We start from the raw sequence: 26,397 nt of genomic DNA, 5'->3' as shown, positions 1-26,397 counted from the left end.
AGGACCTCTCCCATCTTGGTTGCCTAAAGTAGTAGTACAATAACATACTGTACGTTCAGGCATGAGATAATACCCAACGGAACGTGATCAATTATTTCAGGAGACGCAAAACACCAAGTTGTGTTGCAGCAGAAACGCTTATCCGATTTTCGATTTGCTATTTTCCCTCTGAATTCTCTCTGTACAGCAGTTTCCGCTCCTTTAACTCCAACAGCTCCTTCCCAGACAACGATGGTCACGCCAGTTGATGATGTCAGGGTGGAGGTTGGAAAGAGCCAATCCGCTGCATCCACTTCCACAGAGGATGGACCCTGTCGGGCTGCAGGTAACGTAAAGTTGCGGAAACATAGAGCTGTGTTCCCACAGAAAACAGTCAAGAGGTTGGAGTACATCTTCAAAATCCAGAAACAGATATCCGCAGTGGAACGACGGGCACTGGCGAAAGTACTGAATCTAACGGAGACCCAAGTCAAGACCTGGTTCCAGACTCGACGCTACAAAGAGAAGAAAAGTTCCAAGGAGTCAACAACCAATGGTGAGGATATTGCCCATACAACTGTAATGGGCGGGCCAGCTGCTTATGGCAGTTATGCCAACCATTATCCCCGGCCACCACACATGCACTACCCAGCTCCAATATATGGTATGAATACTATGTTCAGTGGTTACCAGTTCAGCCACGGGCAACTGCAAGCAGCACAACCTGGATTGGCTCAAGGGCAGGCTGGCGTTGCCATGGCAGCAGCCATGCCACAAATGCCAATGACAGCACAGCAGCAAATGCAGGTCAAGACATCAGCTATGTCTGGAGCTCATGGAGCTCCGCCTTCTGCCATGGCAGCAGCCATGCCACAAATGCCTATGACACCACAGCAGCAAATGCAGTTCCAGACATCACCTATGTCTTGGGCTCGTGGAGCTCATGGAGCTCCGCCCTCTGCCATGGCAGCAGCCATGCCACAAATGCCAATGACAGCACAGCAGCAAATGCAGTTCCAGACATCACCTATGTCTGGGGCTCGTGGTGCTCCACCGTCTGCCATAATGCAGCAGCAGTAATACGCAATGCAGATGCCACCTCCAAGAACAACCAGTTCACCACAAACTGCATATACGCACTCCAGTGGCTCGTGTCACATATGTGACATCATTGCCCGAGGTTTGGATTTCAGATTAGCACAGTGACAGACTGGTCTTATGGAGTACCACAGGGGTTGGTTTTATCTCCACTATTCTTCAGCCTGCTGTATCTATGTATTTATTTATTTATTTTATTATATAATATTTTTGTATTTGGTGCTTGATCCTGCCGTTGATCCCGAGACCCATGGTCGGGGGAGGTAGGCCCAATTCACCAGCACGCTGCTCCGGCTTCCCACTGTATTGTCATGTCTCCCCTTTGGTTCTGTCTTTCCATTCCGTCTCTGCTGGACTGTGTATTTCAGTATAAATTTATATTTCTCGCGCAACAAAATTATTTATCTTGCGAATACGGAATCTGGTGTTTTCTCTTTTTGTTGCTGTTAATTTTGATTGACTCCTTCAGTCAGTTTTTTTGTGTCTCATCAGTGTCCCCACCCTCCAACCCTTCATGTCAACCCATCGAACTTCCCTTTCTTTCTTGGCTGTAGATATGTTGTGCATCGTTTTATGCTGCCATGTTGCCACTTGGGGTTATACACCCGGTGTTTTCCCTCATCCGTGCGTCCGTCGGCGCGAGGGTTTTTTCCCGGCTGGCTCGGTCCAGAGAAATTAATCTGACGGTCCCAGGTGGTGCTTGTTCTGCCTTATTTATGTTAGGCAAATGTACTCATTCTTTCTTCCTTGTGTCTTTCCCCCTGTTGTTGCTCCTAGTTTTCTTCTGCATTCCCGTTCACATCTGGCTGCGGCCTACTACCCTCACCCTGTGTGCTCCTGTCTCTGTTGTCTGGGTCCATGTCGTTATGTCGGTGTACATAGAGCGAGAACAATAATATTGTTTTATATAATACATATAATTGTTCTACCCAATGCTGTAGACAGCAAGCTGTTTCGGTCATATAGGCCTCATCAGTACAGCTACCAGATAAGTAGGCCGAGCTACCAGCCGTGGTGCAAAGGAGGCACGACAAACATTAAGGGGGCAGACTGGTCGTAAAATCCTTGAAAAGTCGAATTTGTAAATTCATATCGAGTGCTACATCAGTTGAAAGAGCATGAATAGCTGCAAAATCTCTGAAAAGTTTGTCTCGATCTGACTACTTGTAGCTGTTCAAGAGTTATGGCCGAAAATGTGCCCTTGCAAGGAAAGATGTTTTTGTTGCGCGCTGTTATTTTTTGGCAGCACTGTATTTGAATCTGAGCAGACCGTGCGCAACTTGTCGTATCATAGAAACACGCGAAAGTTTGCAGAGGTTTGCTCCAAGTCCAAAAACATCACGTTTTTAGCCACGTGTTGGGCTGCACGGACTTTTGCCAACACTCTCGTGACGTTGCAGATATGTGGCTTGATTTTTGTTATTGACGTTGATTTGGTGCCTTTGGCAACTTTGAGTCGTGTCAAGAAGTCAGGTAGGATTCAGTATACTAGGCAGTAGAGGAACGTGAGTGGAAGTCTTTGCCGATTTTTGAGGGTATCCTGCATTTGGTGTGCATCGCTGTGGAATTGGCTTGCTGTGGAGGTCCCAGCACCGGATGATGTGTCAAAGGGACGACCTCGTAGTACGTGCTAAACCTAAAAAAAATTCAAAAATTTACTTGGGTCTGTGGGAGTCTGTGAGAGAACGCCCACTCGTTCCTTTGTGACAGATTCCAGGGCCACGTTGAGGGGCCTACCCTACCACCCATGGCTGCTTCTGGACTTGTTTTAGGTTTGGATCCCGCGCACGGACAGAATGGGCACGAAAATGTGAAAATATTGTAAATGCAAATAATCTAGAAGAGAAAAGGACATAATAATGGATACGAGTTAAGAGTAACTCTTCATCACTGTAACATGATACTATATACAGTCAGAAAGTGCAATAACTAGGCACAAAACTGACAGAGTACTGAAACATTCGACGTCCTGACACCTAACTTCAAGGTTATGGAAAGACCAAAGAGGGGAAGTTTTGTGCCTAGTTATTGCACTTTCTGAGTGTATATAGTATCATGTTACAGTGATGGAGAGTTACTCCTAACTCGTATCCATATGTCCTTTTCTCTTCTACATTTATTTATGGCTCAATATCCGAGTTGCAAATAATCTACGTGGAGATGAAAGTTTAATAATAGCTATGAAAAGTATGAATGGATTTTGGAATTTTGGAATTACACAAAACCAAACCTTGAACAAATTGTCATGTTTCGTGGTGATGTCTGCGGCATTCATAATTTTCATAGCTAATATTGTAAATGCATTTTATTTGCTCCTGGGTGGCTCGTACACCGTGGCACTATGCCGGAATTTTGAGTTTTTCCGGTCTGGAAAGCCTTTCAGTGAGGTGCAAGAACTTGTAAATCATATCCAAAGGACCGCATAGTGGCAGGAGTGTGTGGTGAAATTTTCACTCAAATCCATTGAGAGACACCAAATTTACGGTCAATTGAATGTCATAGGAAATGTATGGGTAGGCTGCCCGCTATATTAAAAGATGGCGCGTCGCTCTAGCGCCAGAGTGTTCAAACTACAAAACGTAGCGGGCATTGCGCGATGCAGCAGCACTAGAGCAGCCTATTGAGAGTGCTCAACAAGGCGAAATGCTGTAGACAGCAAGCTGTTTCGGCCATAAGGGTCTCATCAGTACAGCTACGAGCTAAGTAGGTGGAGCTACCAGCCGTTATGCACCGGCGGATTATGCCGGCATAATGCTGTAGACAGCAAGCTGTTTCGGCCATAAGGGTCTCATCAGAACAGCTACGAGCTAAGTAGGCGGAGCTACCAGCCGTTATGCTCCGGCGGATTATGCCGGCATAATTATTGGCATAATTTGGTGGATGAAAATTTGGAGCATAATTTGGCATCCTTTCGGAGGGAGGAGCATAACTACATGATTTTACTAAAGTTCTAGTATGTAGGCTACACAATTGTGTACAATGCACCTGATCAGTGCTGGTGGTATGCAGGGTAGAGGGATCGGAGGTCATACAGTCAGTATTTTTAGTGAAAAGCTGGCTAGAAATTATGACAATGCTGTTGTATGCTCGATATCATTTTGTGTGCCTAATTTCATGTCGAAATCCATTTTAGCAATCCGCATATCTCTCCCCCCCCCCCCTCTCTGTGTCTCTGTCTCTGACACACACACACACACACACACACACACACACACACACACACACACACACACACACACACACTCTCTCTCTCTCTCTCTGTCTTGTTGTTGTTGTTTCAAATCTCTCTTCAAACCATCTAATTCGCAAGCCCGCGCTGAGGACAACAAAATTGAAGAAGAGGTTGGTGCAACTTCGGCGATACATGGGGAATTGGGTGTTACTCCCTGCATGGGAGCTAGCGCTATTCCTGCCGACTTCAATTTTCATTTGACTGACTCGCGACTGCCATGCCATCCAGAGTACACGAGAAGTCCATCGAACCGTCCACTCTGCAAACCTGCAAGAAATCACCACTACCTGCTCAATACACAGTGTTTCGGGGAATTCACCCCTCATCAGTTGAGCTTGAGCAGGCTGAGGAAGATTGTGCCTCACGTACACCGAACGAGACTGATCGAAGAATCGCTAAGATCGCCGATTTTGGAGAGTTCCTTTTAGAATCACCGAAAATCTACCAAATGTAGTTGCAAAGTGCGTTCACGAACAAAATTTAATCATGTTGCTGCAATGCCCGCTCGAGCTCTCTACTTCAGTACTTGTAGTACTAGTGCGTTGACGTCATGTGACACGTGTCCTTTTGGACCTCCTCTCAAAGAAACATTAGTCATTAGGAAGATCATTACTAGTAAAATCCCCAAATCGGCCGCCCGTAAATTCGCCGAAAACGAGACTTATCGAAAAATGGCAAAGCTTTTCGCGGATTTTGGAGGGTTTCTCTGAAAATCGCCGAAATCTACCAAATCTTCCAATATCTCACCAATTTTGGGGACAATATGCCAACAATTCTTTTAGCCGAGTTTCCAATATATTCCAATTTTGCAGCCGATTTTCGAGCAATCAGCTGATTTTGCAGCTGAACCTGATGTATTTTGACCTTAGCGAGAAGCCGAATAGGCGAAAAACGGGTCAATGTTGGGAAATCCTATCCACCAGTACTTTTGTCATGGCCAAGAGAAGGTCTTGACAACCTTTATGATGTTGTTGGGATGTCAGTTTTTGTGTTTTGTTTGTTTGTTCAGTGGTAGAGGCACATGTATTTTATGGAGTGATCCGGGAATTTTTACTTCTCATCATCACTAGTTCCGTACATGTAGCTACTTTCGTGTGTATAGCCTGCGTTCTTGATATCGAGGTCAAACATGGTTCAGCTTGTATTCCGTATTCGTTGTATTCATTATATTTTCGAACATTGCACTCATTGTGTTTTTTCCCGTGGAAGAGGTCCATTGAATCTCCCGTGGAAGAGGTCCATTGAATCCTATTTTGTAACTAAACTTGTACTTCAGGTACTATGATTCACTGAAAACTGGAGAACAGTCACAGAGCTGGAGCAAGAAACATTGGACGTGAATCTAAAACATACGTGGCGTAGCTTGTGACATGCAGAGAGAACAAAGACAAAATGGTGCAGAGTGCTTTACGAATAGGTTTTTCATTTGACCCGAGGAGAACACACGACGCTAGGAGACAACAGCACGAACGGTTCACCAGCCATATACCACGAAAGCAAGTAACTTAGTGTTACTCCTGACAAGGCTTGCTTCGTTCCATAAAGATACCGGGAACTCGTCAGAGGTGAAGCAGTGGTGGAATGAATGGGGTTAAACGATACTGGCGCAAGGTGTGAACACTCAGCTAACTCACATATGTGACAAATCAGCACAAAAGGAATAGTGTAGAATGGAGGCGTTATGAACCCTACCAGACATAACTATCACAAGTGCTAAGTCAATTAGAATGAGAGGGAGATGTACACAGGAATAGGTGGTGCTAGTTTACACGTCACAAAGAGAACTGGGGTGGGGACAAAGAAAGGTGAAAAGTAGACGCCAAGTATTCCGAACAGCACCTCCATTCTAAACTATTCCTTTTGTTACCAAGAGGCAATGGCAGTCCCGAAGCTGAATTTGATCAAGTGTGTGTGTTTACTTCGCTCTTGAGGCATTGTTTGATTCATTCAGTTTGGAGAAAGATACTTAGTTCCAATTGTCCAACAGCCGAAATGTCAATAACGCGGTTCGGATAACCCAGCCACCTTCCACCATGTCCATACCGCCAGTCAAGAACTGGGCTGCACCTTCCCAAGACATCACGATTGCAATTGCGGACAACAAGGGTACCGTCATTCCGACGCCGCATTCGTTTGTTTTGCCACCGCAACAGCCCACTCCGTTCAGTGGCAATGCTGAGACGCCTGTGAACGCCGACGTCAGACGAGATGAGCTCAATCGACATCAATCTGGTGAGGCATCGCTTTGCGTTTCGTTTCTTAATTAAAGTCTGTTCGGATGCAAGCCACTAGCAGTATAACTTTGCGGCCTGTAGTTGAGCACTACCAGCTAGGCACCGGCGGATTATGCTGTCATAATTATTGCCATAATTTGGTGGTTGAAATATTGCTGCATATTTTGGCACCCTTTCGGTGGTAGGAGCATAACTACATGTACATGATGGTACCATAGTTCTAGTATGTAGGCTACACAATTGTGTACAATACACCTGATCAGTGCTGGTGGTCTGCGTGGAAAAGGGTTCAGAGGTCATGCAGATAGTTTTTTCAATGAAAAGCATGGCATTACATTATTGTATGCTCGAACTCGTCTTCTTCAAAGTTCTTTCTCACACTAATACAGGACTTGTAGCAGAATATGTGTGTGAATCAGCCTTTATCAGGTATCCTGGTGCGGACTAGATAGTGACGGGTAGTCCGCAAAACTCCGCGTACATGTACAATTATGCATGATACGAAGTCATAACCGTTCTGGCTCTGGATTTTGGCAGCCATGACTGTGCAGGCTATGGATATTGCTCTGATATTTAAAAAAAATGATGACTGTGTTGTTGTTGTTGTTGTTGTTGTTGAAATCTTTGACATCATTACGTGCATTGTACGTAATATGTGTCACCAAGCTATTACACATAACCTTCCATGTACCACACACTGCATATTTGGCATTATTTGCACGCCAACGTCATACATTCACGTAGGTCCGCTTCTCTTGTGGTTTGCTCTGCTTGACCAAGGGCAGTGCTTACGCAATCCCCGCTAGTGCTACGCTGCATCTTAGTGTATCATTGTAATTTAGAATAATTCTCTTACACAGGCAGTGACTAGGCACTGCCGGATTATGCCGGCATAATTCTTGGCATAATTTGGTGGTTGAAAATTTGGAGCATAATTTGGCATCCTTTCGGAGGTAGGAGCATAATAACATTATTGTATCACAGTTCTAGTATGTAGGCGACACAATTGTGTACAATGCACCTTATTAGTGCTGGTGGTCTGCATGGTAAAGGGTTCGGAGGTTATGCAGATAGTGTTTTCAATGAAAAGCAGGGTAGAAATCATGGAATACATTTTGTGTGCTCGAACTCGTCTTCTCAAAGTTCTTTCTCACCCTGATACAGTACATGTGGCAGAAGATGCGAGTGAATCAGCCTTTATCAGGTATCCCGGGGTGGACGAGATAGTGATGGGTAGTCCACAAAACTCCGCGTACATGTACACTAAGCTTGTTACGAAGTCATGACGTCTGGATCTTAGCAGCTATGACTGTGCAGGCTATGGATATTGCTCTAATAAGTAATAACTAAACAAATTGAGGTATAGTTGATGTTCAGTAATGATGGAAGGAGAGCTGGAGCTACGGGAGAGATGAGCTGATTATGAGAATTCGCAGGGTTAGGGTGACATCGGTTGGACGAGTATGACGATTACAAAGACAGTTGATCATGACAGTTTTCAAAGGTAAGGAAAAAATCTTTCAAAGCAAATGAATAGAAGAAGTAATGATTTCTCTTTTCCGGATTGATCTCTAGTATGCATGGACACCTTGGTATGGGGATACTCATGTATTTTTTGTACTTGCAAGTGCGAAAATGTCACAATTTTCCTAACTTTGAGGCTCCATAAGCACAACAAAGTGAATATGTATCCCCGCGTGCCAAAGCATAATATGAGGATTTTGCGAGCATAATGCGAGAATCCATGAAAGCATAATTCCGTTATTTCGCGGGCATAATCCGCCGGTGCCTAGCAGTGACAGAACATGATATCACTGACCTGACCTAACATTTACAAAGAAAAAGCAAAACACGATTTATAGTGAAGAAAAAAGGATCAAGAAAGCACAAGTTACTAAACAATCAGCTCATGCGATAACGTTGCACGAAACTGACCGCCGGTACGGACGGTCTACAACTAACTGGCTAACAGCTCTAGCACAGCTTGGATGCGCACTCCAACAGCCTGCCAACGTACTTGGAAGGTTCTAAGTTATAGAAATAACATGAGCAGGGGAAGGTGAGCGCCACCAAGACAAGCAACGAGCTGTAAGTCTTAGCTGTGAAGGACATTGGCGGATGTTCATGCATGTTGATGACGATACTGGCAAGTCCACTGGACAATACGGTCAAACCACGGTTCAAGAACCCAAAGCAACATTCCACACAACTTGTGTGACTCAAAGATGCGAAGATCATGTTATTGTTATGACATAGAACCTTCCAATTAGGAAGGCTGTTGGAGTGCACCTCCAAGATGTGCTAGAACTGTTACCCAGGTAGTTGTAGAATGTCAGTAACGTCGGTCGGTGCCGTGCAATGTTATGGCAGGAGCTGATTGTTAAGTAACTGGTGGTGTTGGCGGACATTATAGCGTAACTTGTGGTTTCTTGGTCCTTTTTTTCTTTACTGTAAAATTATCCTTGGCTCTCAATACTAGTCAAGACACGATTGTTGTTTAAAGAAAAAGAAGATGAAACTTGACAATCTGCCCATAATGACAACTGCAGTGAAACCTGTCTAAGACGACCGCTCAAGGGACCTTCAAAATGTGGTCTCCGTTACCAAATGGTTTCCTTGTCCATGGTCAGTTGACTGCAAATAGAATCCCTTGGTCCTGGCTGCAGTGGTTTTCTAGGACAGGTGGTCGCCTTATCCGAGTGGTCGCATTGACAGGTTTTACTGTACATTCATGATAGTCTTATACCCCATACTCGTCTACGCTCTTAGCAATCCGTAAATGAGACCAGCTCACCTAGCCTCGCTTTTACAGCCTCATCCTTGCGGGCTAGGTTTTTGCTTGCATACATGACCCCAATGCACTTCACACTGTCCGTAAAATCATCTCTCCTTCAGTCCTTTCTTCCTCTTTTTGCTGTAAAATAAACAACTGTCGTTAGACAAAATTGCCTTCTACCTTGGATTTGTGTTCTTAGGCCCCAGGATTATATGTCCCGGGAACCAGCTGTCTGCACGTGAACAGATAGGACCTCTGCCATCTTCGGTGCGTAAAGTGGTATTGCAATAACATGCTGTACTTTCAGACATAAGATAATACCCAACGGTACGTGATAAATTCAAGAGACGCAAAACATCAGGTTGTGCTGTAGCAGAAACGCTTATCCTATTTTTCGATTTGCTATCTCCACTCTTGGTTCTCTCTGTGCAGCAGCTTCCGCTCCTGTCACTGCCACAGCCACTCCCTGGGCAACGCCGGTCGCGCCTGGAAATGATGTCAGGGTGGAGGTTGGAAAGAGCCAATCCGCCTCGTCCACTTCCACAAAGGATGGATCCTGTCGGGCTGCAGGTAAATTAAAGTTGCGGAAACATAGAGTTCTGTTCCCACAGAAAACAGTCAAGAGGTTGGAGTACATCTTCAAAATCCAGAAACAGATATCCGCAGTGGAACGACGGGCACTGGCTAAAGTACTGAATCTAACGGAGACCCAAGTCAAGACCTGGTTCCAGAATCGACGCTACAAGGAGAAGAAAAGTTCCATGGAGTCAACAACCAATGGTGAGGATATTTCCCATACAACAGGAATGGGCGGACCAGCTGCTTATGGCAGTTGCGCCAGCCCTTATTATCCCCGGCCACCACACGTGCACTACCCAGCTCCACCATGTGGTATGAATGCTATGTTTAGTGGTTACCAGTTTAGCCACGGGCAACTGCAAACAGCACAACCTGCATTAGCTCAGGGACAGGCTGGCGTTTCCATGGCAGCACCCATCCCACAAATGCCAATGCAAGCACAGCAGCAAATGCAGTTCCAGGTATCAGCTATGTCTGGGGCTCATGGAGCGCCACCCTGTGCCATGGCAGCAGCCATTCCACAAATGCCAATGCCAGCACAACAGCAAGTGGAGTTCCAGGCATCAGCTATGTCGGGGGTTCATGGAGCTCCACCCTCTGCCATGATGCAGCAACAGCAACAGGCATTCCAGATGCAACCTCCTGGAGCACCCGGTTCAGCAGCAACTATGCCAAGTCCCTCTTCGTACTCTACTCCTTAGTAGTGTTGAGAACTCGCGGCCCACACGCAGGCAACAGAAGGAGAAGTTCTTGCTTACACGAAAGACTTGAGATTAAGAGAATGAGAGAGCACGAAATACTGAAGTAATTGAAGGTTATCAAGGGCCTGTATTACGAAATACCGTTCGTCTATTATTTAACCATGTCGCATTTGGTTCTTGTCTCGTGGAGTCCCGTGTCTTATGTCATAATAATATGGTTTAAGTGTCCGTGCGAGTATGGTATGATGTGTGACGTTTATGGTACAGTATGTGGTACATGCAAGAGTACGCGCTGTCAGAGTGTGAGAATCTGCTTCCGAGTGACAGTGACTGTCAAGTGAATGCTGTACGTGGGCAATGCTAGTTTGGACTGGGAGTGAGAGTGATTTGTGATTCGTCCGTGGTCAAGTTGTTTTGGTCTTGGTCATGTGTTCTGTACGTAATTCGTCCCTGATTGGTCGTCCCGATTTGTCGTCTCTTTATTACTGCTTGTTCTTTGTTGTTTCTTGGTGTTTTTCCTTGTCTTTTTGTCGTGTATTGTTTCGTCTTTCTCCTCCTGCGCCCTCACCGTTTATTATTAATTTTTTATAATATTTTTAATAGTCCACTATATTCCCGAGTATGTGCGAGAAGTGGTGGCGGGGCCAGGCTGCTCTGCCGACCTTAAATGTCTCAGCATCTACGCAGACAAAGCGCGCTATAATGCAGCAAAACCATGAGGAGGGGAGGAAGAGAGGAAATGAATAATACTGTAGTGAGGAACGAGGACAATGGGTAGATGGTCGTGAGAGACGCAGAGTGAAAGATAGCCTCACTTTTTGGTGGGGGGGGGGGAGGGCGGAGGATGCTATTGAGGCGCTGGTCTAAACCGTTTCATAGGGCGTCGGTGGTTGCTTGCCAGTTCAAGTGCAGCAGATACTTGTCGCATTTTTCCTTGAAGGATTGGAGCTGTTTGGAATGCGGCCGTTCTGGTAGAATGGTCGCTGGTAGGCTGTTCCACAAGAGAATGATGCAGTCTGGGTAGGAACCCTGGAGGCTGCTACGAATGCGCACGAGCAGCGTCGACTTGAATTGGAGCGGGTGGTAGTTGGCAGTCTCCGTGGGTAACCTAGTGGATCGACCACCCACTGGGCGGGGGTTAGCTGGAGGTGGGAGGATGGGCTTCAGGGGGCTTGTTGTTGGAAGGTAGGATAGCTTGAAAGTGAACGAAAGCGCAGCAACCAATGGGCGGTGTTTCAGGCTGGGGAGCCAGGCGCCTGGGTCAATCACCTTCAGTGCCTTGAGCTGTATGTTGTCCAGCCTCGAAGTGCATGATCCCATCCCCACCAGGCAGCAGTATTCCATTGTTGGCCGCACGAAGCCTTTGTAGACTGCCGTGCGGCCGCTAGAGGCCAACAGGTGTGCAACTTTTCTCAGGAAGTGTAGGCGTTGGGCAGCCTTTGAGGCCACGGCGCGGAGGTGTGATGAGTAGGACAGTTGCGATTCGAATGTCATGCCGAGAAATTCAATTTCCTTCTCTTCAGGAACAGTCACTCTATTGAAGAGCGCTGGGGGAGGCTTGAGGTGGTCGATGATGAGGGCCTAAGATTTGGATGGCTCGAAGGTGACCTTCCACTTGGAACCCCAGTGGGAGACGGCGTCCACTGCTTCCTGGAGTTGTGCTGCAGAGTCGGATATGCGGGCGGTGGCAGAGATGCACTGATACAGTGTCGTGTCATCTGCATAGGTGGCAAGCTCAGCACCAACAGGCAAGGTGTCCTCGCAGTCATTTACATGCAGGAGGAATAACGTAGGTCCAAGGATGCTACCTTGTGGTACCCCTGCTTCGATATGGTGTCAGCATGCGCCGCTTACTTCCGCACCATGCTCTCCTTATTTCAATGTGCACTGCAGCCATGTAGAACTAGGTGGCTTTCCCTTTTGGTATACATGTAGTTGTACCAGGACCCTATTCAGCATGTCAGCAGTTTCGTCGTTCCTTGCCTTTTGCCTTGCTCCCATTATTTGTCTCTCTCCCTCTTCGTGAGCCGGTTGGTTGCGCTTGTAGATCTCTCTGCGTTTTGCAGTTATGATTACCGTTTCAATCAAATCGTTGTGTGAATACGGGCAAGGACTATGACTGTAAGAGTTGTTGTGTATCACACAGTGTTGCAACGTTTACAACCAGTCACTGTTGCTGTCGCATCCACTCGTATGTCGCATCTACTCGTAGTCCACGTCCACTGATGCCGACCGAGGTAGCTCTCTTGCTACTGTGCTGCTGTGTAATACTGACATGTACCCAGCTAAAGTCTCTGCTTCGTTCAGGGAATTCAGAATAGAAAGACTTCTGTATCACCCGCTCTTTTCTTTTTACTTCTAAAAGCGATTATTTGTATTATGGAAATTTGTTCCTTGGCTCACCATCTGAGTTCTTAAAGCTATTATTCATTTTCTGCTGCTCCCGGGTATTTCTTTTATTATTATTTTCTTTTTCTTCGCTTTCTTGTTATTAGGCAACTTGCCCGTTAGAATCTGCGAAGTAAAATAAAAAACAACAACAACAACAACAACAACAACAACAACAATCTTGCGAAATTTCCTCCTACTTTATCGGAATCAAGACTTTGGTAGAATTGTGTAGCTGGAAGACTGATTACATGTTCATGTAATATTTCTGAACACGGCGTTCAAACTTTTGATAGCCGTTGGCTTGTTCACATCAGTATCTACACTTCCCAACCATGTTCCTCTGGGACCATGGTTACACAACTGGAATTTAGTGTGTGCAAGCCTTTTTCATAATCGTGTCTCTCGTCATATTAAGAATTATCTTTATAATGGAATTTGATCATAGGAGATAGGACAGAAGCGGAACGTATAATTATTATTATTATTATTATTATTATTTGAAACTCGGGTATTGAGCCAATAATAAAAGTAGAAAGGAAAAGGACATATGGAAACGAGTTAAGAGTAACTATCCACCACTGTAACAAGATACTATATACAGTCAGAAAGTGCAACAACTAGGCACAACACTGACAGAGTACTGAGACATTCGACGTCCTGACACCTAGCTTCAACATATCCCCATAGCGCTAACCGACAGCTTTCCAACTTGGCAGGTTCAAGGTTATGGAAAGACCAAAGAGGGGAAGGCAAGCGCAACGAAAACGAGCACAAGCTAGCACAAGCTTGTTACTGGAAGATAACGAGACCAGTAGGCGATTTTTTTGGAAAAATACAAGACCGTCTCCGATTAGAAGACCGGGCCTACTAAATGAGTATGAGAAAAATAGAAGACCGTGCTCAAAATGCTCGTTTTGTTCCAATCTTATGCTCCATAATGCTCTGATGCCCCATCATCATTCATCACCCAGTTTCATTAGTACATCATCATATAGCCGCCTTTGTAGAATAGCAAAGTTGAAACTGTGCAGGAATTGCACCCATAGATCTACACACCTATATTTTTCCCTGTTAAAACAGGGAAAAATATATGTAGGACTCAGTATAGAGTCCATGCACTATATGATGTCCACCACCCTATATGGAGTCCATTGGTCCAAAATCCACTATACATAGTCCAGGAGTCCACTCAGTTTTGATCAGCTTCATCCTGCCGCGCAATCCCCTATAAGGAGTACACTTTTTCTACAAGTCCCCTATTCACGGTCCAGAAGTCCAGTTTATCCAGTCACGCCGTCCTGTGTGTTGTGCCCGAAAGAGAACAGACACCTTTTCAGTTTTGCTTGCCTCATGGCAGCGCATTCCTTTCTTTACTTCAGCCATGGCTGCCAGTTCTGCTGTGCAGTTGCTGACAGTAATCTGTCTCGAGGTAACCAAGGAGGATAAGGAGACGTTCAAAATCAAATCTGGAAAGCGTCTTGTGGTTCTCTGAAGACGTTTCAGCAATGCGCGGGATGAAAGCAGAAATTGCAGAACGAGAAAAGTTCAGCACAATTCAAATCTGACGAGTCAGGTACATTGACACTCTCTTTCGTTCGACGCCACAAGGATCCCCTGTTTGGCTGGCCATTGCTGCCAGCAAGGCGTTTGAACGGTTTCATCAGAGCGAGGGATGAAAGCAGAAAGCGGAGAACGAGAAAAGTTCAGCACAGTTCCAATCTGACGAGTCAGATACACTGACACTCTCTTTCGTTCGACGCCACAAGGATACCCTGTTTGACTGGACAAGAGCTGCCTGTACCACCGTGTCAAAAGGCTGTCCAACTACATGGCAGGACGATGACTGAGGTAAGGAAGCTTTTACTCGTTTCGACTGGTCTGCTGTTCTGTCGTTATGCTTGAATTTTTTTCCATTTTCAAGGATCGTATCGCGTTTGTTTGATGTTGCTTGAATGAATGCCCTAAAAGTAATCAACCACTTCGTAATAGTCCTCAAGGACTGCAAGGAATTTGCATCAATCGTATACGATCGTCTAGCTATCATCAATTATTATTTTATTTCATGAGAAATGTATTTTTATCCCTGTGATAATTATGTGAACTCCACGACACTCTTCCTCTACTAGGCTCTAGTATGATGTCAAATACAATGGGATCCACAAGCGCAGTGCCAGTGTACTAGTAGTGGTAGTAGGAGGAGGATTTCTTGTATGCCTATGACAAGAAAAAGCTTCTCAAGCTAATACATGTACTCGTATTCCATGAAGTAACCGTTTTGATGTCACAAACATGACATTGTGTCAGTGAAACTGCCTCGTGACAACAAATCATTGCATTTCCATCTTGGGGAAGACTGACTGACTGCAACGCTGTACAGATTGTTTAAATCATCTCATTTCAATTTAGTTGCAGTGAAGTGAAACACTGTGTACACTACATGTATGGTGGTGTGTCTGTGCGTCTTGAGTGTGCACAAACGATCTTATTCCTCGTATTACTAATAGATTATTGTCCCCACCGTCACCTGTTCACAGGTCTTTGTGTGGATGGATTTTCATTGAGCATCACATTCGTTGAGAACTTGGTAGTTGTGTGCTCCCATGCATCATTACGGTACTAAGCGTATCCTTGTGCTATCTACTTGTTGCAGGTGAGCTGATCTTCAGAAGCTTGCGGAACTGAGTGCTGCTGAACATTTGCATGGCCATAAGCAATGGTGAAGCTTGCTATTGCACTCTCAGCATGTGCTAGTATTATGCTGACTACTGCACTATGTTACTCTCTTACACTACTACATGTATGTAAACGTGCGTGCATCCGCCCACGTATGCATTCGTTTCGTATAATTATTTGTTATTCCTCTTGACTTTACGTGTAAATGGGTGGACCTTTGCATGGCTGTTGGAGTTGCGTGTGTATTGTGTCTCTACTCTTTTCTTGGTGTTTTCTTGGCGTTGTATAAATTTGTGTGTGTGTGGTTGTGTGTGTGTGTGTGCGTGCGTGTGTGTGTGTGCGTGTGTGTGTGTGTGTGTGTGTGTGCGCGCGCGCGCGCACAATAATTTGAAAACAAATAATTAATCCTTGGCTCTCCATTATTCTCTTTCGATTATTGGTTTTTTCTAGGTATTTTGTTGGCGTTGTGTGGGTGTGTGCATGTGTGTGTGTGCGTGCACAATAATTTGGCCACACTACATAATTGAGATATTTTGCAGCGTCTGCGAAGAGACCACTTGATTTGAGGATGGTGTTTGTAGGGTTTTTCATGTAATGAAATGGCTGCAGTGGCGCCTCAATACTTATTTTTTATCTTGAGAAGTAAATGATGTAAAGGATTAAAGGGAGAGGCCGTTTTCTGGTTAATATTCACTGCTTACAGCAGATCCTATGTCTAATTTCGAGCTCTGGATAGGGGGTGCCTAATTGGCTGGACTTTATACAGGGAGTGTTGTCCACATAAAGCCTCCTTATAGTTGATTTCAAAGTTTGGACTCCATACAGTTGATTTTGGACCAATGGACTCTATATAGGGGTGAAGCCAATTGGCTGGACTCTATACAGGGAGTGATGTCCATCTAAACTTTGAGCTCACAGTTGATTCCAAGTTTGGACTTCGTACAGTGGATTTTGGACCAATGGACTCTATATAGGGGTTGGACATCATATAGGGGCTGGACGCTCTACTGAGTCCAACATATAGGTGAACAAACACTTGATCATACGCATACTATTCAAAGACACTAACAATGCAACACGATGGTGCAGCACTAGCACATTGCAAGTAGCAATAAGTAAGTTAGACCTGTTCAGTGGTACACATATTTCTTGTCGATGATGTCACCAGCCAGATGACGCCACCCGGATCTCGTGCGCGCAATTTCACGCAATCTGCAGAGAATGTAGAGAAGCACACAGCAGGAGAAGCACACAAAATGGCGCAGAGTGCTTTACTAATAGGTTTTTCATTTGACCCGAGGAGAACACACGACGCTAGGAGACAACAGCACGAACAGTTCACCAGCCACATACCACGAAAGCAAGTAACTTAGTGTTACTCCTGACAAGGCTTGTTTCGTTCCATAAAGATACCGGGAACTCGTCAGAGGAGAAGCAGTGGTTGAATGAATGGGGTTAAACGATACTGGCGCAAGGTGTGAACACTCAGCTAACTCACATAATGTGACAAATCAGCACAAAAGGAATAGTGTGGAATGGAGGTGTTATGAACCCTATCGGACATCACTATCACAAGTGCTAAGTCAATCAGAATGAGAGGGAGATGTACACAGGAATAGGTGGTGCTAGTTTACACGTCACCAAGCGAACTGGGGTGGGGACAAAGAAAGGTGAAAAGTAGATGCCAAGTATTTCGAGCAGCACCTCCATTCTAAACTATTCCTTTTGTTACCAAGAGGCAATGGCAGTCCTGAAGCTGAATTTGATCAAGTGTGTGTGTTTACTTCGCTCTTCAGGCATTGTTTGATTCATTCAGTATGGAGAAAGATACTTCGTTCCAATTGTCCAACAGCCGAAATGTCAATAACGCTGGTCGGATAGCCCAGCCACCTTCCACCATGTCCATGCCGCCAGTCAGGAACTGGGCTGCACTTTCCCAAGACACCACGATGGCAATTGCGGACAACAAGGGTACCGTCATTCTAACGCCGCATTCGTTTGTTTTGCCACCGCAACAGCCCACTCCGTCCAGTGGCAATGCTGAGACGCCTGTGAACGCCGACGTCAGAGGAGATGAGCTCAATCGACATCAATCTGGTGAGGCATCGCTTTGCGTTTCGTTTCTTAATTAAAGTCTGTTCGGATGCAAGCTTCTAGCAGTATAACTTTGCGGCCTGTAGTTGAGCACTACCAGCTAGGCACCGGCGGATTATGCTGTCATAATTATTGCCATAATTTGGTGGTTGAAATATTGCTGCATATTTTGGCACCCTTTCGGTGGTAGGAGCATAACTACATGTACATGATGGTACCATAGTTCTAGTATGTAGGCTACACAATAGACCGATCCCCTTATTATACTGGGTTCGAGCACGGGGGCAACCTCACTCGCGATCGAGCTAGTTTTTGAACGTGACAGCATCTTTGACAGTGTGTTTCAGGTTTGTTTTGGAATGTCTTCTGCTTAGATCAAGTAGTTTGCGATGGCTTCGAGCGGTGCTAAACCTCCTGCTGGTAGGAGCAGAGTCTCCGAGAGAGACATGGACTGTGATGCCGCTGCAGGATTTTTTCAAGGCGCGGGAGGGAACGATCTCGGGCCACAAACAGGAGTTACTCCAGAGGTGAGTTTTTTTGTTGTTGAAATATTCGAATCGCGAATCGTGTTGTGAGATTTATTTTGTGCCTAGGCTACAGCAGACCACATTTCTTTCTCCTTGCGATCGGTGCTGAAGATAATATTAACCTTTTTCTGGTCTGTCTTTTCCTCTCCAGAGCCATCTTCTATGAAGGTAACCGTGGTGCTGCCAAGTCACCAAGTCGCGATCAGCAGCCCTGAAGTGGAAAATCGATTTTCCAACGATCTGGTTGGACATCAGCCACTAAAGTACTTCTGATTTGCCTGTAATGACAACAGCAGCCATCCTTGGACACCTTGCAAAGACAGGAAAAGCCACTGGTGGAAGCGACTGCTATGAGGTGACGATAGCAGTGCAGTGGTGATCGCTGTTTTGTCAAGTCGAAGGGCTAGCCAACCCAGAGGAAGCATAAAAAAACGATGAGCAGTGCGTGTTATTTGTTGAGCGTGAAGAGCTAGAGGAGGACAGTGCAAACACATGGACGGAGTGGATGGTGTTTGAAGAACAGTGTGCTGTGTGCCGGCTGGTGGTGATGGTGGTCTTTGTCAGCATGTATTCGTGCTGCTTCTTGTGCTGGAACAGTTCTCGCCCAGGAAGGCAGATTGCGTGCTCCCTGGCCCTCAGTTGGCTATGGGGCATTTGTTCCAGGAACATTACCCCAGAGCCAATGATGAGTCGTACCTTTGAAAAGTCGAAGCTTGCTGTTAATCGCAAGCGTAGCGCAGTGGATTGCTCCCTCTTCGAAGCACGAGGGCCAAAGCTTGCCGCTGTCTGCAGCAAAGTGTGTGTGCAGTTCTTTCGAACCTATGAATATACCCCCCTGCACGTTCAGAGTGAACTATTTTCTAGTATATTTAACATCCTCAACCCGCCACCACCATGCGCTCTTGGCCGAACTAATGCACGAAGCATAAACACACCAGCACAGCAAGGACACTTCCGTTGACAGATATTGTTTACGCCTCTAGACCGCTGTTTCTTTTCTTCGAGCTCATCGTTAGAGGAGGATAGTAGCGGGATACTAATGATGATATAATAGAAGATGATAGACGGTTTATGGTCCGATATTGATGATTGGAGATCTAAGAAAGCAATGACAGTGATTGTGAAATGGATAATATTATCATGATTATATGCCAGTCTGGTAATGCGTTGTACTAGTGGACAGTATTGAAATCATCACTGCATTCGATGCAAATATTGGTATACCTTTGGTTTCAGTATTGGAAAAAAAGAGTAAGAGAACCTGGTTGATTTGGTTGCATCTGCGACTGGCTACCGGGTGTTGTGATCAGCAATGTTACCATGGGAGAAAATAAGAGCGCAAGGATCTGTTGGGTCTTGTTGTGCCGGTGAGAGAACCCTAAGTGCATGGCAAAATAGAACTGTTTCATCCACAATGCAGAATGTCTTGCGGTACATGGCATTGATGACTGAACGCCAGCTCGCCCAAATGGGGATCATGCCCAAACGGAGGAACAAGACAACTTTCCAGCTCAGCTAGCTATATAGTATATACCGTGAAACGGATGATTAACTTGTGCCACGCATTACAGCTTCTGTCCCATTCGGCCCAGGCTTAGACACATCAATGCCAATAGCAGCTGATCCTCCATTACATGCTCATTGGCGATTTACGGCCACCTCCAACTGTATCCGCCGTCCCTCAGCTTCCGTCTTCGCAGATCTGGCTCGGCGCAGTACATTTTCTCGGCTAGGCTCAAAGAAGTCCCACAGAGCGGTCCAAACACCTGAAGGCAAACCAGTCAGAAACTGGCGCGGCTCAGAGTCTTTCTTTATGTTATTGTACGTAAGCTGTTTTTCGGCTTTCTTCACCCCATCGTCCAACTGCTCCACGAGACTCTGTACACGAGCTCTACTTGCTGCCAACTCCTGATGCAGATGCTGCACTCCCATTACAGGACCAAACTGCACTAAGCCAGGTTCCTTTCCAACTCAAAATGCCGTTGCCTCTCAGCAAAATACTGGTTTGCGAGCATGGGAAGCTCGTGATGCAGATGCACTTCCATGACCGAACTGCACTAGGCTCAGCAAATACTGTTTTGCGAGCATGGGGAGCAGAGCGTCCAGACTCCACTCTCTTGCGAAAAGCAAACCTGGTACCGTAGGACAGCTGTTTGGTTTCCTGGACTCATCCTGCCCTTGTAGAGCTGGGCAAAACGATTTCGACTTCGGGATCGAAATGATCGCTGCATCTCAAATATTCAGAGTGACCCTAAAACTACGTCCTTCCTCACGGGGAATAGCCTGGATCCGCTTGCTCCAGGCCGCTGTGGCTCCACACGACGAAAGGAGTGAAATGACTTGTTTGCTTCGTCCTCCTGTTCTGACAGTGAGGAACGCAGCAATGATCCTGAGAAGGCATCCTGAAGTCGTAAAAAGGAAGACGTCTAAACAAAAACAAAACAGCTCAAATCAAAAGTCCTTGTGGCATTTTTTGTAGGCAGGCTTGCACTGCGTGTAGATTTCGCGTGCTCTGCACTTCGCATGCGAGAAGTCACGCAAAGCCGAGGTGAGGTTGGTCGCGTGTGTGCAGCAGGATCCCACGCGACTGCGGAGTTGCCCCCTTGCTCGAACCCAGACAATAATAAGGGGATCGGTCTATTGTGTACAATACACCTGATCAGTGCTGGTGGTCTGCGTGGAAAAGGGTTCAGAGGTCAAGCAGATAGTTTTTTTCAATGAAAAGCATGGCATTACATTATTGTATGCTCAAACTCATCTTCTTCAAAGTTCTTTCTCACACTAATACAGGACTTGTAGCAGAATATGTGTGTGAATCAACCTGTATCAGGTATCCTGGTGCGGACTAGATAGTGACGGGTAGTCCGCAAAACTCCGCGTACATGTACCATTATGCATGATACGAAGTCATAACCGTTCTGGCTCTGGATTGTGGCAGCCATGACTGTGCAGGCTATGGATATTGCTCTAATATTTAAAAAAAATGATGACTGTGTTGTTGTTGTTGTTTTTGTTGAAATCTTTGACATCATTACGTGCATTGTACGTAATATGTGTCACCAAGCTATTACACATAACCTTCCATGTACCACACACTGCATATTTGGCATTATTTGCACGCCAACGTCATACATTCACGTAGGTCCGCTTCTCTTGTGGTTTGCTCTGCTTGACCAAGGGCAGTGCTTACGCAATCCCCGCTAGTGCTACGCTGCATCTTAGTGTATCATTGTAATTTAGAATAATTCTCTTACACAGGCAGTGACTAGGCACTGCCGGATTATGCCGGCATAATTATTGGCATAATTTGGTGGTTGAAAATTTGGAACATAATTTGGCATCCTTTCGGAGGTAGAAGCATAATAACATTATTGTATCACAGTTCTAGTATGTAGGCGACACAATTGTGTACAATGCACCTTATTAGTGCTGGTGGTCTGCATGGTAAAGGGCTCGGAGGTTATGCAGATAGTGTTTTCAATGAAAAGCAGGGTAGAAATCATGGAATACATTTTGTGAGCTCGAACTCGTCTTCTCAAAGTTCTTTCTCACCCTGATACAGTACATGTGGCAGAAGATGCGAGTGAATCAGCCTTTATCAGGTATCCCGGGGTGGACGAGATAGTGATGGGTAGTCCACAAAACTCCGCGTACATGTACACTAAGCTTGGTACGAAGTCATGACGTCTGGATCTTAGCAGCTATGACTGTGCAGGCTATGGACATTGCTCTAATAAGTAATAACTAAACAAATTGAGGTATAGTTGATGTTCGGTAATGATGAAAGGAAAGCTGGAGCTACGGGAGAGATGAGCTGATTATGAGAATTCGCAGGGTTAGGGTGACATCTGTTGGACGAGTATGACGATTACAAAGACAGTTGATCATGACAGTTTTCAAAGGTGAGGAAAAAATCTTTCAAAGCAAATGAATAGAAGAAGTAATGATTTCTCTTTTCCGGGTTGATCTCTAGTATGCATGGACACCTTGGACTGGGGATACTCATGTATTTTGTTGTACTTGCAAGTGCGAAAATGGCACAATTTTCCTAACTTTGAGGCTCCATAAGCACAACAAAGTGAATATGTATCCCCGCGTGCCAAAGCATAATATGAGGATTTTGCGAGCATAATGCGAGAATCCATGAAAGCATAATTCCGTTATTTCGCGGGCATAATCTGCCGGTGCCTAGCAGTGACAGAACATGATATCACTGACCTGACCTAACATTTACAAAGAAAAAGCAAAACACGATTTATAGTGAAGAAAAAAGGATCAAGAAAGCACAAGTTACTAAACAATCAGCTCATGCGATAACGTTGCACGAAACTGACCGCCGGTACGGACGGTCTACAACTAACTGGCTAACAGCTCTAGCACAGCTTGGATGCGCACTCCAACAGCCTGCCAACGTTAATATGAGGATTTTGCGAGCATAATGCGAGAATCCATGAAAGCATAATTCCGTTATTTCGCGGGCATAATCCGCCGGTGCCTAGCAGTGACAGAACATGATATCACTGACCAGATCTAACATTTACAAAGAAAAAGCAAAACACGATTTATAGTGAAGAAAAAAGGATCAAGAAAACACAAGTTACTATAATGTCCCCTGACACCACTAGTCACTAAACAATCAGCTCATGCGATAACGTTGCACGAAACTGACCGCCGGTACGGACGGTCTACAACTAACAGCCTGCCAACGTACTTGGAAGGTTCTAAGTTATAGAAATAACATGAGCAGGGGAAGGTGAGCGCCACCAAGACAAGCAACGAGCTGTAAGTCTTAGCTGTGAAGGACGTTGGCGGATGTTCATGCATGTTGATGACGATACTGGCAAGACCACTGGACAATACGGTCAAACCACGGTTCAAGAACCCAAAGCAACATTCCACACAACTTGTGTGACTCAAAGATGCGAAGATCATGTTATTGTTATGACTTAGAACCTTCCAATTTGGAAGGCTGTTGGAGTGCACCTCCAAGATGTGCTAGAACTGTTACTCAGTTAGTTGTAGAATGTCAGTAACGTCGGTTGGTGCCGTGCAATGTTATGGCAGGAGCTGATTGTTAAGTAACTGGTGGTGTTGGCGGACATTAAAGCGTAACTTTTGGTTTCTTGGTCCTTTTTTCTTTACTGTAGGATTATCCTTTGCTCTCAATCCTAGTCAAGACACGATTGTTGTTTAAAGAAAAAGAAGATGAAACTTGACAATCTGCCCATAATGACAACAAGAACTGCAGTGAAACCTGTCTGAGACGACCGCTCAAGGGACCTTCAAAAACGTGGTCGCCTTTACCAGGTGGTCTCCTTATCAAGGGCCAGTTGACTGCAAATAACATCCCTTGGTCCTGGCTGCAGTGTTTTTCTAGGACAGGTGGTCGCCTTATCCGAGTGGTCGCATTGACAGGTTTTACTGTACATTCATGATAGTCTTATACCCAATACTCGTCTACGCTCTTAGCAATCCGTAAATGAGACCAGCTCACCTAACCTCGATTTTACAGCCTCATCTTTGCGGGCTAGGTTTTTGCTTGCATACATGACCCCAACGCACCTCACACTGTCCGTAAAATCAACTCTCCTTCAGTCCTTTCTTCCTCTTTTTGCTCCAAAATTAACAACTGGCGTTAGACAAAGTTGCCTTCTCCCTTGGATTTGTGTTCTTAGGCCCCAGGATTGTATGTCCCGGGAACCAGCTGTCTGCACGTGAACAGATAGGACCTCTGCCATCTTGGGTGCGTAAAGTGGTATTGCAATAACATGCTGCACGTTCAGACATGAGATAATACCCAACGGTACGTGATAAATTCATGAGACACAAAACACCAGGCTGTGCTGTAGCAGAAACGCTTATCCTATTTTTCGATTTGCTATTTCCACTCTCAATTCTCTCTTTACAGCAGCTTCCGCTCCTGTCACTGCCACAGCAACTCCCAGGGCAACGCCGGTCACGCCTGGAAATGATGTCAGGGTGGGGGTTGGAAAGAGCCAATCTGCTGCATCCACTTCCACAAAGGATGGACCCAATCGAGACACAGGGAACGTAGAGTGGCGAAATCCATATCTGTTGCCAAAGTCAACAGTCATGAAGTTGGAGTGCATATTCAGAACCAAGATATACATATCCAAAGTGGAACGCCAGGAACTGGCAAACAGGCTGAATCTAACGATGAGCCAAGTCAGGATGTGGTTCGCGAGGCGCCGCAAAAAGTTGAGGAGCAGTTTCATGGAGTCAACAACCAATGGTGAGGATATTTCCCATACAACAGGTATGGGCGGACCAGCTGGTATGAATCCTATGTTTGGTGGTTACCACGGACACCTGCAAGCAGCACAACCTGCATTGGCTCAGAGACAGGCTGGCATTTCCATGGCAGCAGCCATCCCACAAATGCCAATGCCAGCACAGCAGCAAATGCAGTTCCATGCATCAGCTATGTCTGGGTCTCATGGAGCTCCACCCTCTGCCATGGCAGCAGCCATACCACAAATGCCAATGCCAGGATAACAGCAAAACGAGTTCCAGGCATCAGCTATGTCTGGGGCTCATGGATCTCCACCCTCTGCCAGGATGCAGCAGCAGCAACAAGCAATGCAGATGCCACCTCCAAGAGCAACGAGTTCATCACAATCTGCATGTACGCACTCCAGTGGCTCGTGTGACATATGTGACATCATTGCCAGAGGTTTGGACTCCAGATTAGCACAGCAAAAAATGCATTTCCAGGTATCAGCTATGTCTGGGGCTCATGGAGCGCCACCCTCTGCCATGGCAGCAGCCTTACCACAAATGCCAATGCCAGCACAACAGCAAATGGAGTTCCAGGCATCAGCTATGTCGGGGGTTCATGGAGCTCCACCCTCTGCCATGATGCAGCAGCAGCAACAGGCATTCCAGATGCAACCTCCTGGAGCACCCGGTTCAGCAGCAACTATGCCAATTCCCTCTTCGTACTCTACTCCTTACTAGCGTTGAGAACTCGCGGCACGCACGCAGGCAACAGAAGGAGAAATTCTTGCTCACACGAGGGACTCGAGATTACGAGATTGAGAGAGAACGAAATAATGAAGTAAATGAAGGTTATCAAGGGCCTGTTACACGAAATACCGTTCGTCTATCATTTAACCATGTCGCATTTGGTTCTTGTCTCGTGGAGTCCCGTGTCTTATGTCATAATTAATATTATGGTCTAAGTGTACGTGCGAGTATGGTATGATGTGTGACGTTTATGGTACAGTATGTGGTGCATGCAAGGGTACGCGTTGTCAGAGTGTGAGAATCTGCTTCCGTGTGACAGTGACTGTCAAGTGAATGCTGTACATGGGCAATGCTAATTTGGACTGGGAGTGAGAGTGATGTGTGATTCGTCCGTGGTCTAGTTGTCTTGGTCTTGGTCATGTGTTCTGTACGTAATTGGTCCCTGATTGGTCGTCCCGATTTGTCGTCTCTTTATTACTGCTTGTTCTTTGTTGTTTCTTGGTGTTTTTTCCTTGTCTTTTTGTCGTGTATTGTTTTCTTCTTTCTCCTCCTGCGCCCTCACCGTTTATTATTAATTTTTTATAATATTTTCAATACGAAAGTCCACTATATTCCCGAGTATGTGCGAGAAGTGGTAGCGGGGCCAGGCTGCTCTGCCGACCTTAAATGTCTCGACGTCTACGCAGACAAAGCGCGCCATAATGCAGCAAAACCATGAGGAGGGGAGGAAGAGAGGAAATGAATAATACTGTAGTGAGGAACGAAGACAATGGGTAGATGGTCGTGAGAGATGCAGAGTGAAAGATAACGTCACATTGTGGTAGGGGGGGGGGGGGGGTGTTAGTGAGGCGCTGGTCTAAACCGTTTCATAGGGCGTCGGTGGTTGCTTGCCAGTCCAAGTGCAGCAGATACTTGTCGCATTTTTCCTTGAAGGATTGGAGCTGTTTGGAATGCGGCCGTTCTGGTAGAATGGTCGCTGGTAAGCTGTTCCACAAAGGAATGATGCAGTCTGGGTAGGAACCCTGGAGGCTGCTACGAATGCGCACGGGCAGCGCCGACTTGAGCTGGAGCGGGTGGCAGTTGGCAGTCTCCGTGGGTAACCTAGTGGATCGACCACCCACTAGCT

The 26,397-nt window shown here is 45.8% G+C and overlaps 3 protein-coding genes and 1 long non-coding RNA gene across 5 annotated transcripts; all 4 read left to right on the top strand.

Moving 5' to 3' along the window:
* Positions 1-231: 231 nt before the first annotated feature.
* LOC135830686 (homeobox protein Nkx-2.5-like) lies at positions 232-1,185 on the top strand. The gene is given in 2 exon segments (XM_065342913.1): positions 232-786; positions 994-1,185. Coding segments are annotated over 2 exon segments (747 nt in total).
* A 5,015-nt stretch (positions 1,186-6,200) lies between these two features.
* Positions 6,201-11,211, top strand: LOC135830683 (homeobox protein HMX2-like). Of its 2 annotated transcripts, none has more exons than XM_065342908.1 (2): positions 6,201-6,541; positions 9,755-11,211. In XM_065342908.1, exons 1-2 carry the CDS (start codon positions 6,343-6,345, stop codon positions 10,597-10,599), a joined length of 1,044 nt encoding a protein of 347 aa, XP_065198980.1. In that variant the 5' UTR covers positions 6,201-6,342; the 3' UTR covers positions 10,600-11,211. The 2 variants fall into 2 exon arrangements, with proteins under 2 accessions (XP_065198980.1, XP_065198979.1); XM_065342907.1 differs by having other exon boundaries at positions 9,752-11,211.
* Positions 11,212-17,371: 6,160 nt separating this feature from the next.
* LOC135830681 (homeobox protein Nkx-2.2-like) lies at positions 17,372-25,867 on the top strand. Its single transcript, XM_065342906.1, has 2 exons — positions 17,372-17,760; positions 24,193-25,867. Exons 1-2 carry the CDS (start codon positions 17,481-17,483, stop codon positions 24,798-24,800), a joined length of 888 nt encoding a protein of 295 aa, XP_065198978.1. The 5' UTR covers positions 17,372-17,480; the 3' UTR covers positions 24,801-25,867.
* Positions 18,139-19,549, top strand: LOC135830682 (uncharacterized). Its single transcript, XR_010556089.1, has 2 exons — positions 18,139-18,284; positions 18,436-19,549. It is a non-coding gene; the product is annotated as an uncharacterized LOC135830682 (long non-coding RNA).
* Positions 25,868-26,397: the final 530 nt, after the last annotated feature.

The sequence above is a fragment of the Sycon ciliatum genome, unplaced genomic scaffold, assembly GCF_964019385.1.
Source record: "Sycon ciliatum unplaced genomic scaffold, ocSycCili1.1 SCAFFOLD_162, whole genome shotgun sequence".
NCBI classification, from domain to species: domain Eukaryota; kingdom Metazoa; phylum Porifera; class Calcarea; order Leucosolenida; family Sycettidae; genus Sycon; species Sycon ciliatum.
The sequence above is the reverse complement of the archived record's forward strand: the minus strand, read 5'-3'. Positions and strand labels throughout refer to the sequence as shown.

Coding starts and splice junctions, on each gene's coding strand:
- LOC135830683 (XM_065342907.1), top strand. CDS start 6,343: ATGTCCATACCGCCAGTCAAGAACTGGGCTGCACCTTCCCAAGACATC. Junction 6,542..9,751: donor GCTCAATCGACATCAATCTG/GTGAGGCATCGC, acceptor CTCTCTGTGCAG/CAGCTTCCGCTCCTGTCACT.
- LOC135830681 (XM_065342906.1), top strand. CDS start 17,481: ATGGAGAAAGATACTTCGTTCCAATTGTCCAACAGCCGAAATGTCAAT. Junction 17,761..24,192: donor GCTCAATCGACATCAATCTG/GTGAGGCATCGC, acceptor CTCTCTTTACAG/CAGCTTCCGCTCCTGTCACT.